Source organism: Pollachius pollachius (genome assembly GCF_949987615.1).
Source record: "Pollachius pollachius genome assembly, chromosome: 3".
NCBI lineage: Eukaryota > Metazoa > Chordata > Actinopteri > Gadiformes > Gadidae > Pollachius > Pollachius pollachius.
Genome location: NC_136936.1, coordinates 18,656,597 through 18,673,421, shown reverse-complemented (window position 1 = coordinate 18,673,421; position 16,825 = coordinate 18,656,597). Strand labels below are relative to the sequence as shown.

The 16,825-nt window shown below is 45.5% G+C and overlaps 1 protein-coding gene across 1 annotated transcript; it reads right to left on the bottom strand.

Moving 5' to 3' along the window:
- Positions 1 to 813: 813 nt before the first annotated feature.
- Positions 814 to 11,270, bottom strand: vwa7 (von Willebrand factor A domain containing 7; the record flags this gene model as incomplete). Its single annotated transcript, XM_079731652.1, has 16 exons — positions 814 to 1,338; positions 1,775 to 1,934; positions 2,270 to 2,406; positions 2,671 to 2,972; positions 6,145 to 6,237; positions 6,583 to 6,735; positions 7,098 to 7,230; positions 7,484 to 7,693; positions 8,152 to 8,268; positions 8,465 to 8,577; positions 8,722 to 8,894; positions 9,163 to 9,358; positions 9,556 to 9,690; positions 10,075 to 10,171; positions 10,557 to 10,790; positions 11,025 to 11,270. 16 exons carry the CDS (start codon positions 11,268 to 11,270, stop codon positions 814 to 816), a joined length of 3,024 nt encoding a protein of 1,007 aa, XP_079587778.1.
- Positions 11,271 to 16,825: the final 5,555 nt, after the last annotated feature.

The following is a 16,825-nucleotide window of genomic DNA, read 5'->3' as shown; positions in this document are numbered from 1 at the left end:
TACCACCAGGTGTGACTGTGATTAGCCGTTACAAGGCGTTTTGAAAATCTGCCCCTTCTGACTGATCACAAGTGGGCATGTCCACCTAGATGTAAATCTAGTTGCACACGCCAAGTTGTTAGGTCAGAAGAGGCATATTTTCAAAACAGCATGTAACAGCTAATCACATCTGGCGGTATAATATGTCACTGTTAAATCTGCAAATCTATTTTACATTTGACAGGTCTGTCTCAGTCTCAGTTTGTCTATCAATTTTGCTGTGATCGTATTGATTAATGATTGTTTGTGGCACTAACTACCAGAAATTAATATGTGTATTTACTGTGTTTTTGTTTTTATTATGGCACCTGGACTTGCTTATAACTTTTTTGTGAAATTACAATCAAGATATATTGTTTGTGGATACTTTTGATCCATTTAAAGCTGATGTTTGTAAGATGGCCTTGCAATTCTCATTATAGATGTCCAATTAAGAAAGTTAACATTAAATTGTTGGTATAGACAGCTTTTGTAAAATCATAAAAAAGAAAAACAATGAAATTATTTTGTTTTCGGGGCCATTGAAGACCTATAGGAATTGATAGGACAAACTGTAATTCATGTTCTGTGTACACCTCTCAGTTTGAAATGTTTGAAGACACAAAAAGTTTTCATCGATTTCTTACATTTTCCTACACGGCATCGCACTTGTTTGTGAATTACAAACATTGGATACCGGTTTGGCCTTGTCATGAGATGCTAGAATGCTTTGACTGTTGTGGCTTGATTCAGAATACAAGCAGCTAGTTTACAATCCGTAACATTTATTTTCAGCTACAAAGAACAAAACCAGATGAGTCCACAGGCCCAAAGCATCATTACACCTTTGGAGCAGCTGAATATAGTCGTCTTCCCACTTCCATTAGTCTCAGAGTCCTTGACCTTTAGCCCCCCCTGCTGGCCGGAGGTCAGATGACAGCGCCTTAAGTTTCCAGCCCTGTCCCACACCAGGAGCTCAGCGTGTGGGGCACAGCAGCCAGCGTTGTACCTCACCCACATGGGCTGAGATGAGTCCCCCACCCACTCGGAAACGTTCATAGGGTGCTCCCCCTTTTTAAGTGTTAGCTTCTCCTGGTCTGGCTGTTGCTGGGTCCCAGCCTGGCCTTCCCCTTGAGGTGTGGGGGCATGGGGGAGGAGGGTGAGGACCCCCTCACCCCGGAGCAGTTGCAGGGAGGCCAAACCGGAGCGGCCCCTGTCCGATACGGCCAGGGAGACAGTCCAGCTGGAGTTGGTGCAGAGAGAAGGGCAGGGTCTCTCCAAGCGTAGGGTGGAGCACGATGGAGGAGACATATCGGGATCCTTAGGGAAGAAGAGGATTGGAGGTCAGTGAATCGTCAGTGAATCATCCATTAGGATAATGCAAAAACAGTCTTCAATACACAGGCTCTAGTTTAGTTCAGTTTTCGCTCCACAGTAACGATTTTGGCACAAACCAATGCACACAAGTGCACTCAAAACCAATATTTAATTATCTGAATTTGATAATTTGGCAGAATTGTATAGTCAAATGAAAGGTAGGACAATGTAAATGTGTTTCTTTTGAGATTGACGTCTCTTAAAAAACGATTCCTTTCCTGGAAGACATACCTAGAATATTAACAAATATGAGTGGCCAACAGAACACATGGATTGGGATTTCTTCTATATGTTTTTTTCTACGTTTTAAATTATGGGTTTGGGACAACAATTGGCCCTATTCATTGTGACTTGGTGCGTCAGTGGTCCAGGAACCTACAGGAGGAACCACTGTGAGGTAGGCCACGGCGTAGTTTGAGTCCAGTGAGTCCAGGGCGCGCACGCTGAGAGTCAGGGTGAGGGGGGCGCCAGCCTCCGCCGTAGGGGGGGTCCGGAGGTCCACCTGGCCACGGATAGACCCCTTCTCAGCCACGGGGAAGCTAACGAGCAGGTTTAAGAAGACGGAATAATGCAGAACATTTCAGACATTGATTGATGGATTGATTCTGATTCCCTGATTCCCGATGTGGTCCTTAAGTTTACGGAAGGAGGATTGGGGGACGGGAGCAGAAGTTGAAAAGAGGAGAAGGCAGCTGTGTACTTTAAAAGACGAGTCCACATGAAATACTTCAGTTGTGTCATAATGTAGTTGAATTCCATTTTGTGAACACCAGACCAGTGCCGAGCCATTGATAGTCACAGCTGTTGAGAATGGAGTGCATGGTCTCAGCGGTGTGTTGTTGTGCTGTTGTGTTGTTGTGTTGTGGTGTCGTACCTATGAGGGCCGCTCGGATGCAGATAGCCGCGGTCGTCTGCGGCGGTGAGGTTGAAGAGCCGCGCGGGGCCGTGGTTGAGGACGTCAAAGTGGACCGTGGTGCTGTGACCCGGAACCAGGCGGGGCACAGACACAAGCTAGAGGAGGGTTTCAAGAAAAAGTGAAAACATATACATGGTTTCACCTTTGTTCATATGTATGTATTAATAAAGTTGATTGATGGAATTGACACCAGTAAACAGTGAGTTTCAATATCCATAAGCCGAGGAACGAGCAATAGATTCAATTCAGGGATGGTTTCAGGGCTCGATGCTTCTCAGTTCAACCATGTTCTTTTCTTTGTGTTTTTATTTGCGCTAGCATTTGTAGCTTTCCACTCCACCACCACCACCACCACCTACCCGTATCTGAACATGGGTGGGTTCGATCATCTCCGTGGACACCCTTTCCAGCTTGTTGCCGCTCACATCGCGTCCGGACAGGCGAACACAGAAGGGCACTCTGGGTACCAAGTCCACCACGCCAACCAGCTCCTCCCCCACATAGGAGTGGACGGACAGGGACGAGGAGGAGGAAGACGAGGAGTTGAGCCACACCTTCTGTAAGCTTTCTCCATTGGCTGCCAACAGCGTCACATGACTGAAATAGGCCTCCGCGTTGGGGGCGAGACCCTTCACGGTCAGCACCAAAAAGGTGGGGACACCTGCAAAACAACAGTTTCAGATTGTATCAAAAGTAAAATTGAATGCTGACTAAAATCATAGTATAACACATGGCTATCAAAGGTGACATAATATACCACCAGGTGTGACAAGCCGTTTTGAAAATAAGCCTCTTCTGACATCACAAGTGGGCATGTCTACCTAGATCAGTGTTTCTCAAACTTATTCAGACCAAGGACCACTTTACCCATAAAAAAACACTCAAGGACCAACTAACTCAAAACAGCCCCAAAACAATATGCCAACTTCAGTTCACATTACAACATAAAATGACAGTTTTACCAAAGATACAGGTACTTTATTTTTGTCACACAGCTTGTACAGTGACATTCTTTGTATTTAACCCATCCCTCAAGGAAGCAACCTCTTACTTAATGAGAAGAATGATGCTGCTTTTTTTTCTGGGCCATGAGTGAAGCAATGTCTTGCTCCAAACTGGACAGTTTAAGTCTCGTATCATAGTCCAAATTAATCCGGTTGCGCTGCTTTTACAAGGGAGGAAAATCCAACTTCACAGTTGTAGGTGGTTGGAAACGGCACCAACAATTTCAGAGCGGAGTCAGCAGCTCAGGGTGCTCAGGCTAGATGTGGAGCCAAAAGTCGGTCAATCCTTTCTCCCTGAAAGTTGTTCTCAGTGTCCCATTGGATGCAGTGTCCACACGGCTGTCAACCTCTTTTGGTGAAAGTTTGGAACTGACTTGCTCAATGTGCGTTTTGTTCCCAAATGGATTTCTGATCCACTCAAAACTTGTGTCTAATTCTGGGAACTATATTCCCAGCTGGGAGCGGAGGTCTTGCAGATGTTGCTTGAAGGATGCAACTGTGCTCCTAACCATGTCCTCTCCAGCAGTGAGGAGAAAATCAGCAAGTGTGGGAAAACTGTCGAATTCTCCGCGATCGAGACGGCCACGCCATAATTCCATTTTCATGCGTGTGGTTTTAATTTTGTCTTGGACATTGAAGATGGTGACGGTCTTCCATTGCAGCGCCACATTCAAAGTATTGAGAGCGCTGAAAACATCAGCCCAGTATGCCAACTTTGCGAGCCACTGGAAATCATGCATTCTGTCATACAGTTCATCGCGTTGGTGCATTAATAACATTACCTCGTCTCACAGTTCAAATAGACGGGTGAGAGCTTTGCCACGCGACGGCCAGCGAATTTCAGTGTGGAACAGGAGTTTTGTGTGTTCGCTCCCCATTTCTTCACACAGAGCTTTAAAAAGACGTGTGTTCAGTGCTTTACCTTTGATCTTGTTGACTATTTTCACCGATTCGCCCAGTACTGATTTTAGGCACTGTGGCATTTTTTTCACAGCCAGTTATTATCTGTGGAATCAACAGTGTGTTGCAATCTCTGCCTCCCCCTGGTGGCTTGTTGGGGAAAATATGTATGTGTGGCACATGAGTGTGACGAAAAAGAACAGGTGTGTTGTGGGTAGGAAGAACGTGTGACCGCGGGCGAATCAGTTGGAGTCATTGAAGGAATAAAGCCGAGTTCATTTTTCGTGCAACCAACCAACGTCTCCCTGTTTGTGCTTCGGCTATGTCAACCTGGACCACTAGACAAACAAGTTACCTGCAACGAGCCAAGTAATTAGTAGAGACCAGCTCGCTCCCAAGTACGGTTCGGAGCGTGGAAGCTGAGGAGGTAACAAGTGTGTTGCTGCTGCAGACGGCGCAACTGCGCGAACGCGCGCCACAAGTCCTTCATGCTTTCCTGTCATTGCAGTTGCACCATCGGTGCAAATGCCGACACATCTTGACCAGTCCAGATTATTTGTCATAATGAAATCATTGAGTGAGTGAAAAACTGCTTCACTTGTGGTGTGGGTCGGCAGGTAACGGCAGAAAAGAAAGTCATCATGCACTTCACCGGCATAAATGTATCACAAAACACAGCAGATTTGCCGTGGATTCATCCAGCTGTAGTGAGAAGAACTGGCTTTGGCGCCAACGTGTCACCAGCTGATCTTCCACTCTTTCAACCATAGATTTGATGCGCCGCTGGAAGGTGATTGGAAAGAGGAATCCTGTTAATTTCGTCGCTGGCTTTTCCCCCAAACAATATGTTAGTCATCACCTTTGCAGCTGGTTTAACTAAATTGTCACCTATTGGATGAGGTTTTCCAGCTTTAGCGATCAAGAAGGATACCTTGTATGAAGCCTCAGTAGCCTTAGCATTTTCTCCGGGTGCGTGCAGCCTCTTTCACCATATGCTGCGTGAGTTCGTCGCGTTTCCGTTCCAAAAATCCAGTAGGTTTCCCCATGTACTCCTTGTGTTTAGTTTCCATGTGTCGCTTCAACTTTGCAGGTTTCATTCCCTCGTTAGCTAACGTTTCATAGCACAACACCCAGTGTGATTTAGGATCCTCCTCGTCGCCAGTCCAAAAAAACCCAAACTGTATGTAGTCGCTGTGGTACCTCCGTTTCACCTTAGCGGTGGATTTTTCACGTTCATGACGAGCTGGCGGTGGGATCTGCTTTGACGACGTCGCGGGCGTTGGACCAACATCCTGGGACTCAACTACTTTTCCTGTCGAGTAAAAATTTTCATCTGCTTTTCTTTTACATGACCCGGTCCTAATCCACTGATCTATTTGCAACTTGTTCGCACCATACATCCAGGCTTTACACCGCTTTGCACATTCCCACAGTTACGGCAGCAGGGTCACACTTCATTTGATGTAAACCGGTTGCGGTGTCGCAAACGGTCCGCTGCACTAAAACACTGAAATTTTAAATTTAATTTTTAAATTTTATTTAATTTAATTTATTTTAATTTTTCACCTGTCACCTCGCGGACCACTAGGGGTCGCTCACGGACCACCAGTGGTCCGGGGACCACGCTTTGAGAAAGTCTGACCTAGATGTATGACGGATAGATGAGCAACGTTTGCTACTGTCCACTGGGCAGGCTGGTAAACTGATCTATCCATCATACATCTAGGTGGACATGCCAACTTGTGATGTCAGATTTCCCAAAATGGCTTGTAACGGCTAATCACACTCACATCTGCTGGTATAATATGTCATCTTGTACAAGTATTGAAATTACGAAAGAACCGAGTGTGGCGCTATGTGGTAAAAGAGGTCAGGTACTTTGAGTTAACAACACAAAGTGAACCAATAGAGTCCCACAGCCCTACTCACCTGCTATTGGACTGCCCTCCACCCTTGACAACCCAGGGTGAGTCTCATTGGCCACCGTGGCAAAGTAATACAGGAAATCCACACTGCTGTCACCTTTGAGGAATTTATTATTATTTTGTTAGTTTTTTGTTCCATTACCTCACAGAAATAATAATCTGTGTGACAGAACTTAGAGTGATGGAAAAAAAGAAATGACCAATGTGTACATTAAGTTTATAAGCTGACTTGGAGATGTCAATTAATTTAACACTTAATATGACACTTCCTGACGAGCTGTAGGTGTGAAGTGGATTGCATCCCTCTGTGATATGTCATGAGGATTTTACGTTTTTGGGTCCTGTTTTTCATCACCTCAAATGCAGCTGCTAGTCTGATGGTTCTATGTGTCAGTATAGCAAGAGTCTGTGTTGGTGTGATTATGCCCCTCCCCTATCTTACCGATGATATTGAATGTGAAGGGTCCGTAGGTTCGGGCGTGAAGGTGCCACTGTCCTGGCTCCACAGGAGGTAGCAGGCGCACGCGGCCAAGGCCTTCAAAACTCTGGCACTCTGCCAGGGGCCCGTCCTCTGCCAACAGAGACTGGCTCACGCCTATGTCAGGAAGAGACAAACCTCAGAGGTGAATCCCTCAATAGAGACCATTACCATTAGTGAAGTACACAACAACGGTTGTGGACACTTTTATCATGCATCCATGAAGCCATGTATATTTATTTCATCGTCCTCCTCATACAACTTCTCCTTCGAGTTCCTCAAAGAAGTTCCTCAGTTCCTCTCAGGAGGAACTGAGTTTGAGGAACAAGTTTTAAATGTCACCAGTTTATTCAGTAGCCAGAGTGAATGGCTTCGAGCAAAACAAAGAGTAGAATGGTGATGAAGTTGAATGCCTGTATTTCGACCAGGAATATAGTGTGTAGAGTGCAGGCCCTGTGGGTGATTTTGTGGGGACTCACCCGAGGGATCTGTGAGGTTACAGTCTCTGATGTTGCCAGTGAGGTGCAGGATGACTCTGTTCATGGCCCGGTCTACTCTGAAGGGATGATGGACGTCCACGCCACTGTCACTCTCCACATGGAGTAGTGTCACCTGTTAGGGTGGAGCGTTAAGTTAACATGTTAAGGCAGTGGTTTCGCCCTGCTGTGTGACCCCAATATTCGGTCAGACAATGTATGCCACCTTGTTGCACAGCTGCTTCCCCACAGATATTTTAAACCCCGTCGACAACTGAACGCAGTATAGTGAAGAGCGCCGCCCTCTCCTTATAAGGAGATACTATATAGTCTTTGTGTCAGACTCTCGAAGACAACTCTAGAAACAGAAAATGGTATACGTCAAGTACCTTGTCGGCCACCGTGCTGTCTTCCACTATGGCCGAGACCTTGTGGATCTGGGCGTTGGTTGTGAACACAGTCAGTCCCCCAGACGCAGCGGACAGGGCGGAGTACAGGGAGAAGCGGTCAGGGGACAGGTGCTCCCTGCTCCTCTTACTCCTTCTCCTTCTGGCCGCCGCCCTCTTGTGACTGGGGTCCTCCGTCAGCAGGAAGGTCACCTGGGGAGGGGAGCCAATGGTTGCTCTCGGTTAGGGAGACACCTGGACGTACACTCTAATGAAACTGTGATACAGCATATCTTTTACAATTACATTTGGGGCATTAATCAGATGCTTTAATCCAAAGCGATTTACAAAGTACATTTGTCAGAAGAAAGAAACAATATATTGCTTTAGGTACACTAAGGATGTTCATAGAAACAAATGCCAAGCTTTTACAGTTGCTAGGTTAACCGATTCCCCATATACAACAAAGATAGCTAGGATAAGATGCTACACAATGTTGAGTACTATTTTTAAGTGCCAGGACGTACAACATACAATAATCTTCTTGTGTATCTTGTGTTATGTCCTGTCATTTTTAACTTTTTTCTCAGAGAAAGGCACAAAATCACTAATAGCTTACTACTGGAACTACTGGAATTCAGTTGAGCAGTGAAACGACGCAGACGGTCTACCTTGCATTGCTTCTCAAGCGTCAGGGCCTTCACTGAGCTGAACAGGTGTGCGTCTTTGGGCGACGCATCGGTGAACACAAAGATCTCAGAGAGTGGTGGACTGTGTGTAAGAGCAAGCTGAGGACACACACACAAACACACACTCGGTTAGGTACATAGATACTTCTGCATGTGCACACAGACGTACATGCACAAACACGTACACACACACGCAGGTGCGCACACACACACACATACACACATAGGCACCGACACCAAACAATAACGTCTGAGACAGTGTTCTTCAACAGTGTTGGGCTCTGTTCCCACTAACCTGGATGGCAGAGAGGCTCATCTCTGGCTCATCTCCTCCCCCCAGGGCCATCAGGTCCTCCAGGTAGCCCATGAAGTGCTCCGGATCATCTGTCTCATACACCGGGCCCACCTCTGCAACACGGCTCAGAATAAAGCAAGCTCACCCTAACGCCAACCACTCATTCCTCCATACAGCTCTGTTCAACGGGCTCTGCAAAAAAACGTCTAAGGAAGTGCACCCTCAAAGTGGTGTAGGATAGAAGAGGCAGTCCTCACCGGGGTCGTGGAAGGGAACCAGCAGGTAGGTGCCAGGCTGCCCAGCGCTGGACTCTGCGCGTCCCTGGATGATGGCGAGGGCCCGCAGTCGCGCCGCGTTGATCTCCTCGAACATGCTGCCGGTGGTGTCGATGACAAACACCAGCGCCGGGGGCTGCTGCACGCTGAACAGCCTGGCCAGAGCAGGCACAGGACAGAGAGGTATCATGCTTTGGACCCGACAGGTCTACTCTTTGGCAGGGGAACAGTTTGGATTGTATATTGCGGGGGGGGGGGGGGGGGGGAGACCTAAAAGAAGACTTGATGATATACTCTGTGCGTTGTTTGAAGCATTGCACTTATTTTTTGTTAGATTTTGTGCTACTTTTGTTAACTTGGTCACTTGAAGGCATATGTCCTCCTGTCTTTACTCTGTGAACAGGAGAGGGTGAGCAGACTCACCTGAGGAAGGGGGCGTGGCCCACGGTGTCCCGCAGGTCCTTCAGCACGGCCAGAGTGGCCTCTGAGGCCAGCCGCGCAGCCTCCAGATGCAGGTAATGGTGGGGGGAGAAAAGGGGCGAGGTGCTGTCCTTATTGATGCCCCCCTTGGCGCCCATTCGACGGCTGCTGTCCAGGATCCCACCGTGACTACATTTCCCTGTACAGCAGAAACGGCCTGTGTGATTATGGGATGCTATTGGTACAAAAAAAAAAGCTAACCAAAGTTTGAATGTGAATTTTGAACTACAGAATATTGATTTTAAGTCATCCACATTGAAATCGGCTCCCCAGTGTTTGCTGTGGTCTTTCTACAGATAAGACATAAGGTGGTTTTAAGCATCAGCTGTGACCCACCCTCTGGTTTGGAAGGGTTGTCACTGAAGTAGCCGGTGGTGAGCAGTCCCAGGTGAGGCTGTCTCTGAGTGAGCCTGGGCATCAGGTTGCCTCGGCAGGTAGCACTGAAACACTCCATGCAGGTCAAAGTGGCCTCTGCAGCACATACAGGAAATGATAGGGTTATAAATAATGCAGCCGATGAAAGCGCCTGTTCAGTAGAATGGTCATACTGTTAAAAAGGGATGGATTTAGAAGTTAATCATTGGCTCATAGGCATCTGGATCAGGAAGACACTGGGCAGCTTTGTAATTATATTGATAGGAGAGTCATGTGAGTCTGGATGTGTTTTTGGCATTCACAAAGACATGGATGACTGGGCGATCTACCAATCGACAGGTACCAGGTTGGGTTACTCGCACTCAGTGGGGAACAGAGTATGAATATTAAGTGTTGTAGTGTAAAATGTTTTCCAATACATACATTTTCAAGGTTTTGACGTTTTGAATCACATGTTTAGACATCAGACGCATCTGTTACCCTGAGCGACCGGGACCGCAGTCTCCTCAGGCTGCAGTAGGTGATGGTAAATGTCGCGTTGGCCCATCTCCACCCAGTTGCTATGACTGTAGAAGTCCTGCCGGGATGTATAGAGAGGACCAGAGAGAAGGAGAACAACGTTATGCTGCTTTGTAGGTTTGGAGATGGTGTGCCAATGCAACCAGAGTAAATGTGTATAACAAGAACTGAGACCTCAGCCGGCCTAACCCAATATAATGAATAATGTTGAATGAATACCTCAGTTAACATGAACACCATGAGTAAATTGGTAAACCATAAGTTAACAGTTAATGAACTGTTAGTTAAAGCTTATTACTGCATTAGCGAAGGTTAATTAATGGTTCATTAATAAACCTTTTCCTCAATTCTGAAATTCTGAAAAACTTAAAATTGAAAGAATGAAGAACTGGTTGAAGCCTGGTGCTCCTGGTTCTCCTGGGTCTCCTGGGTCTCCGGTATACCTGCAGGGAGTGGAAGAGCTGTCCAAGGCTCCGCCGGGCGCTCTGGTGCTGCGCGGCCCGGACTGAGAGCAGGGTCTGGGACCAGGCCTGGCGGAGCACAGCCGTGGCTCCGTCCACACGCTCCGAGTCAAAGTGGAACACGGGGTCGGAGCGGGTGGCGCTCAGGAAGTCCATGGCCGCGTTGGACTTGACCACCTCCCCCACCGCGCTCCAGAACGCACGGCCCAGTCCGGTCTGGAAGAAGTCCCAATGACAGGTCATCACAATGTCATCACAAACGCCATGAACATTAGCAATTGATCATACTGATATAATAGTATTTTAGATTATAACCTTGTTTATATTTATTTTTATTTTCATATTGTATTGCTATATTATTTATCTAGATATATCAGTATTTTATTCTGCGTTTTACAATTCCTTTCTACCTAGCTCCATATTATATCTACACATATGAAAAATACTGACTTTTACCTGTTCCTGCGTGTCATGACCGCGCTGGTGTCTGTTGATCCCTGAGAGCGTCTCCATGGTGACGTTGAGGATGGCCCGCTCCGTGATGTACTGGTGGGTGTGCGAGTCCCAGGCCAGCGTCAAGGCGCGGGACCAGAAGTCAGGGAGGAAGCCGGCGCAGGGCCAGGCGAGGAGCAGGTAGGCAGCAGCCAACCAGTGTAACCTCGTCCTGTGCCATCCCAGCCCCACCGGGCGGCCCATCACCTCCTAACAAGGGGGTGGTTGGCATCACAGCGGAGTAGAGTTGAATAAAACGACAGATAAAAACGAGCCACTTGCCAAAGATTGTTACGGTCATAAAATTAAAAGAGGAAAACTGTAATAAGAGCGAGGCAGAGATATAAATGTTTAAGAGTAAAGTCACTCCCTAAACTAATTGACAGGTTTATCCTCCCCCACACACACACACACACACACTCTCCTTCACTTCTATGTCAGTGCAGCCTTGTCTGTCCAGCACATCCTATTGTTTTGAGACAGCTAGATGCACAGACAATACACTGCTTCTGTTCCCATGGCCTCCGCCCAATTAAGACAATGACAAGAAACAAAGACTGCATGAGGTCTTTAACAAAAAACATCTATTATGTATTTTCTTCTATTATGTCATCCTGCATTGAGCAAACCTCCTTCACTTGATTGACTCGCTCTTCTTCATTCAGTTCCCAGGCAATCCATCATAGTCTATACAACAATTAACTGTGAAACAGGAGCAAGCCATGTGAATTCTTATTTTTTTGTATTATTATTTGCTGTTTTTAACTTTCAACTTTATTATCGCTTTTGCGTAAGCATCATTAAGGCTGTGCCACGCCCAAAGGCTAGTGTACATGACATTCTTAATGTACAGTATAACAAAAAGTAACTGCAAAATGTGTAGCATGTATTCTGCCCAGTGGAAATACTCACACAGAAAGTACAAGTTGTGTTTCAATACTTTGGTAATACAAAATGCTTCCTCACCTCAGATCCCTTGGTTGTTCGATGCTCTCGTTCTTCTTAAGAGCTCATCAGACCTCTCCTCTAAAACCAGACATGTTAAAGAAAGGTGTCTGCATAGGGAATTTATGCAATTCTAATGTCAACAGAGGTGCATGCCGGAAACCCCAGGCAGTGTCAAACCATTCCACTCCGTATTCTTAGAAGTCGTATTTATAGTAGTAGTGATGCAATTATTAGTTATGATTGCTGAGTCTGAAGGTCTCTGACGATCAAAAGTTATAAATTAAAGTAAGAAACAACCATTTCATGGTGGACCGACAGACGCGCCGTAGTCCTGCGTGTTTGTGCGCGCGTGTGCGTTTGTGTGTGGAAAAGGACAAACGTTGGGCTAAAGACATCCCACCCCAGGCCCAAGTCCTCTCCCCCAAGCCTGTGCCTCTCCTCTCCCCGATTATCACACGCTGCATTGAGCCATCACAATAGGTCTGCATACATTACTAGCCCTGGTGTTCGGTCCCCCAACCCCCAGCCCCTCTGCCCTCCATTCTCCCCTCTTTTCTCACCAAACAAAAAAAAGAAACTTGAAGGCGCCTACACACACACACACACACACACACACACACACACACACACACACACTCTTCCCCTATTAACCTTCCGTCAGACAGCATTGCAGGAGGGACATAAGTTGCTAACCAACGCTGAGGTTAGCGTTGCACTTTTTGTATGCATTGTGCCTTGAGATGGAAGGGGCCCAGAACTTTAAGTTTATAGGAACCTGACATTTTCAGCTGCTATGAAATGTTGTGGATCGACTTCTGCTTGTGTTTGAATGTTGAGAAATAAAGACAGAATGTCGTAATCCTATTCCAATTTCTGCCTCACTTTGGAAAAAGACAGACGGACAGATAGACAAACATTCAACCACACAGAAATTCTGAACAGACAGCCTACACACTCCAGGTCAGGTGGTAAGTACTCCTCCATCACAACTCCATCGGAGAAGACACAAAATCAATCAAGTTATCTTAGTTAAGCCCATAGTCCTTGCGTCTGTAAATCCCTCTTACATGCAGGTGTTGTGCCAAACAGTGATAGTCCACCAAAATCATGCATCAACCGCAGTTCTGTCTCTTTATAACATAGAGACAGAACTGCGGTTTCTTGTAACTACGAGTCAATAAATGCATTGATTTACAAGGCATTTATTGAACGACAACGGTAGTTCTAAATAATCTATCGTCACGTGATGGTTCATGGAGTCTTCAGATAGTTCTTCGAAGTGCTTGGAGGGCCGCATTTTTTTTTGCAGGGTGGTAGGGGAAAGCACCGCCTTTTTCGCCTCTGATTGGTTAGAAGGGCTCTCCTCCGATTGGGTATTTCATTTTGCTCTGAAACGGGTTGGGGTTAGGGTAGTAGTAGTTAGGGTTAGGGTAGTAGTGGTTAGGGTTACGCAATCATCACTGTTGAATTTAGTTTCCTTACTTCTGTTGGTGGTAGACTAGCCCACAGCCTGCCGCAAAATCAAATAACCAGGGTTATTTGTTATTTGCATTACATGCATTCCTTTTCCCCGATATCACAGTTAATTTATAGTATCGTGAACGCTCATTCTAGCTATTGCGGAACAAATCAACTGGTCTCTGTCCGCTTCCAGGTGTACTTGGGTCCGTTTCACTTTAGGTCTGAACGTGACTCAACCCAACTAAGGGAAGCAAAATAAACATCAATTGTTGGTTGAATATACACTTTGACGCAAACTGTAAATAATAAACATATTCAGCCAGGTGAACTTTCCCTAAAATCATATTTGTCTCAGTTAGACAAGGTGTCATCAGGAGGTGAAAGCACTCATCGGAATATGGTCAGACGTCTAATAAAGCAATTGATAATGGTCACTCAAAACATAAAACACAAACAAATACAAATGATGGAAATGGGGTTCTTTTTAATTTGTAGGATCCTTACAAGACCGTACAAAGTTTTTGCTCTATTCTGATTGTCGACAACAAGGGAGCGTTGTGAGTTTCCCTAGATGTTCTGTCCAATAACAGCATATCGCAATACAACCACGTATACTTAAAACTTTTTTAAAGTAATTAAATCTTTCCTTTTTCTTTTTTCATTTATATGTTGTGGAGTCACACTCATTTTATGGTGTAGTCCAGATTTATAGATTCCCTGTAATCCAGGCATCTCGATCACATGCTCTAGTGTGATCCAGATGCCTCGGACACCAGCCTTCCGAGTTGCACTTGTGACGTCATTTCCGGTCTTGTTGCGTTTAAAGTAGTATGCCGTGAATGAACAACACAAAACTCTGAGGTGAAACCCACCTTACAGAAACACGAACATTTCAAGTAACTCTGTTTACATTTAAATAATATTTTGTTATTTTCGCCTATTTCAATTTCAAAAAGTGGTGTCGCGTTTTTCTCGAGCCACAAAGGGCAGGAGCAGGCTGTCATTTATTGTTTGCTACATTAGCCTCTTTAGCAAACCGGCTTCAAACCAAACATTTACATTGAATTGCATGCCCAACAAGACCATGCATAAATTTGTGACCGGATTAAAGCAGAAATGTATTCAAGTGTATAAGAGCATTTAAAATGAACATTAAAACGACCGACGTGATACAAATGCAAAGAAAGTACATTTCAACTCATTCACTATCGGCGCAGCCATCTTTGTTTAACACGTCTTCCAGATAACCCATGGACCTATAAGGGGTAAACCTCACTGCATTCAGTCTACTCTCAGAATTCCGAGAGATAAAGACAAAAAGGGGGAGTGCCTCCGTGAAATACCGCAAGAAAGCTGGGAGATTTCCCCACTTCCAACTCGGAAGGCTGGTGTCCGAGGCATCTGGATCACACCGTTACTCACTTAGTCATTAAAAGCATTATTATAGAACATTTAAACATCATAGGGGATGGTGGGTTAAGATGAACTAGTGGGAAAGTTGACCCAACCCCTGTATTTAGGCAACTGTACACATTTGTTGTCATTTGACCATCAATTTAGGAAGCACTGTGGCAACCCGGCTCCACCCCTGGAAGCCCAGGGGACAGGTGGTATAGGCGGTCTACCACCCATTTACACCAGATGGCGCCAGTGAGCGCATTTGTGCCAGCGCCAATCAGCACATGTGGTCGGAGCTGTACAGGAAACATGGCTTGAATAAAGAGCTTGCTTCTCCAACGGCTCCGACCTCAGGTGCTCCGCATATTGCTGATTGGCGCTGGCACAAATAGCGCATAAAACCTATAACAAGCGACCTGCGTGGTTGATTTTGTTTTCCATTTTCTGGAAAAATGGCTGGGTACGGAAACCGTAAAGGGACACCGGGGAAAATAAAAAAAATAACGTTTCTCGTGAGCACGAGAAAGTAACTGGTGAGCACGAGAAAGTGGGTCTGCTTATAGGTCGGAATATGGTTGGAGTGAAGCGGCCACCGATTCTTGACAGGCTGGGTACTTGATTCTTACACACAACCGGACTCGTTCATTACTTCACTAAACTGACACGCACGCTATCGCTCGCTCGTCCACCCCACACACACACACTGCCAGTGATATGCGCACGATAGTTCCCCGTGCTCATGAGATACTTTCTCGTGTTCACCAGTTACTTTCTCGTGCTCACGAGAAACGTTAAACACGCAGGTCGCTTGTTATTCTTGTCATCGGCAGAGCACTGTCAATCACCCACAGCCCGGTCAACGGCACACGTGATTGGAATGTACGTCAGCAGAGAGCAACCAATAGGTTTAGAGCCAAATGGTCCCGCCCCCAGGAACGTTTTTTTTCCTTTTTGCAAATCAACGATTTCAGACCTTTGACTGTCAGGAGTTTCAAAACGAATGCGCGACAGAACACTGCCAATAATCACGTGACTCAAAGCTTGCGCCTGTGTGGTCAAATCTCTGAAAAGTCAGTGCTGAAAAGTCAGTTCTGAAAAAATACATTGCAATGGTGTAAATTTACACCTTTACAAGTTCTTAAAAATAAATATTCAACCTTTCAAAACTTATTTCTCAATGTATGAACAACGGTTTGCAGAATTCCATTTACAAGGTTTCAAAACCGGGAAACAATGAAATACACTGTTAAAACAGTGCCAGATTTGAAACTCTGCAAATGCGCTGGTGACATTTTTGAAACTTTGAAAATGTGTTGGTGAAAATGATGAAGAAGATAAAATAGAACACAAAATCATGTTTGCAGATGTTTTAATTTTTTTTTCAGGCTATAATCTCTTTTTTCAGTGTTGCAAAACCTTTTTTTACAAGGTGCTGAGTTTTCAAACCCAGACTTACAAGCCTTTGAAACTTTTTTTTTCAGGTTTGAATTATGGCAGGATACTGGCTCCATAGCTTTCGGGACTGAAGCCCCGAATCTCACGTCAAAAGCCCCGGATCTTTTTTAAGCTTTTGAAGTTATGACAACCCTGACATGTTCCCTCATGTTTCAACTGGTAGTGATTTTCACCTCTTGAAGTTGATTTATTTTCATTTTGAAAGAAACAACACATGGAAGCAATGTTAAATGCCATCTCTCGTTCGGTTGTTTAGAATGGTTGCCAGGACAACGTGACGTTTTCTAAACATTCACGTCTCTCAGCAGTCTTGTTAAAGTAGCCTCAGGGTGTGTAACACATATTACCATGGACATTAGAAATTATTTTTCTAAACCAACATAGCAGCAGCAGTCCCTGCCAATGACCTGTCAAATGTTTCAGGTCAGTGAAATTACCTTGATGCGGGCTGGCCGGGAGCAGTATTGCTAGTGCTAGTGCTAAATAGCCTGCATCGG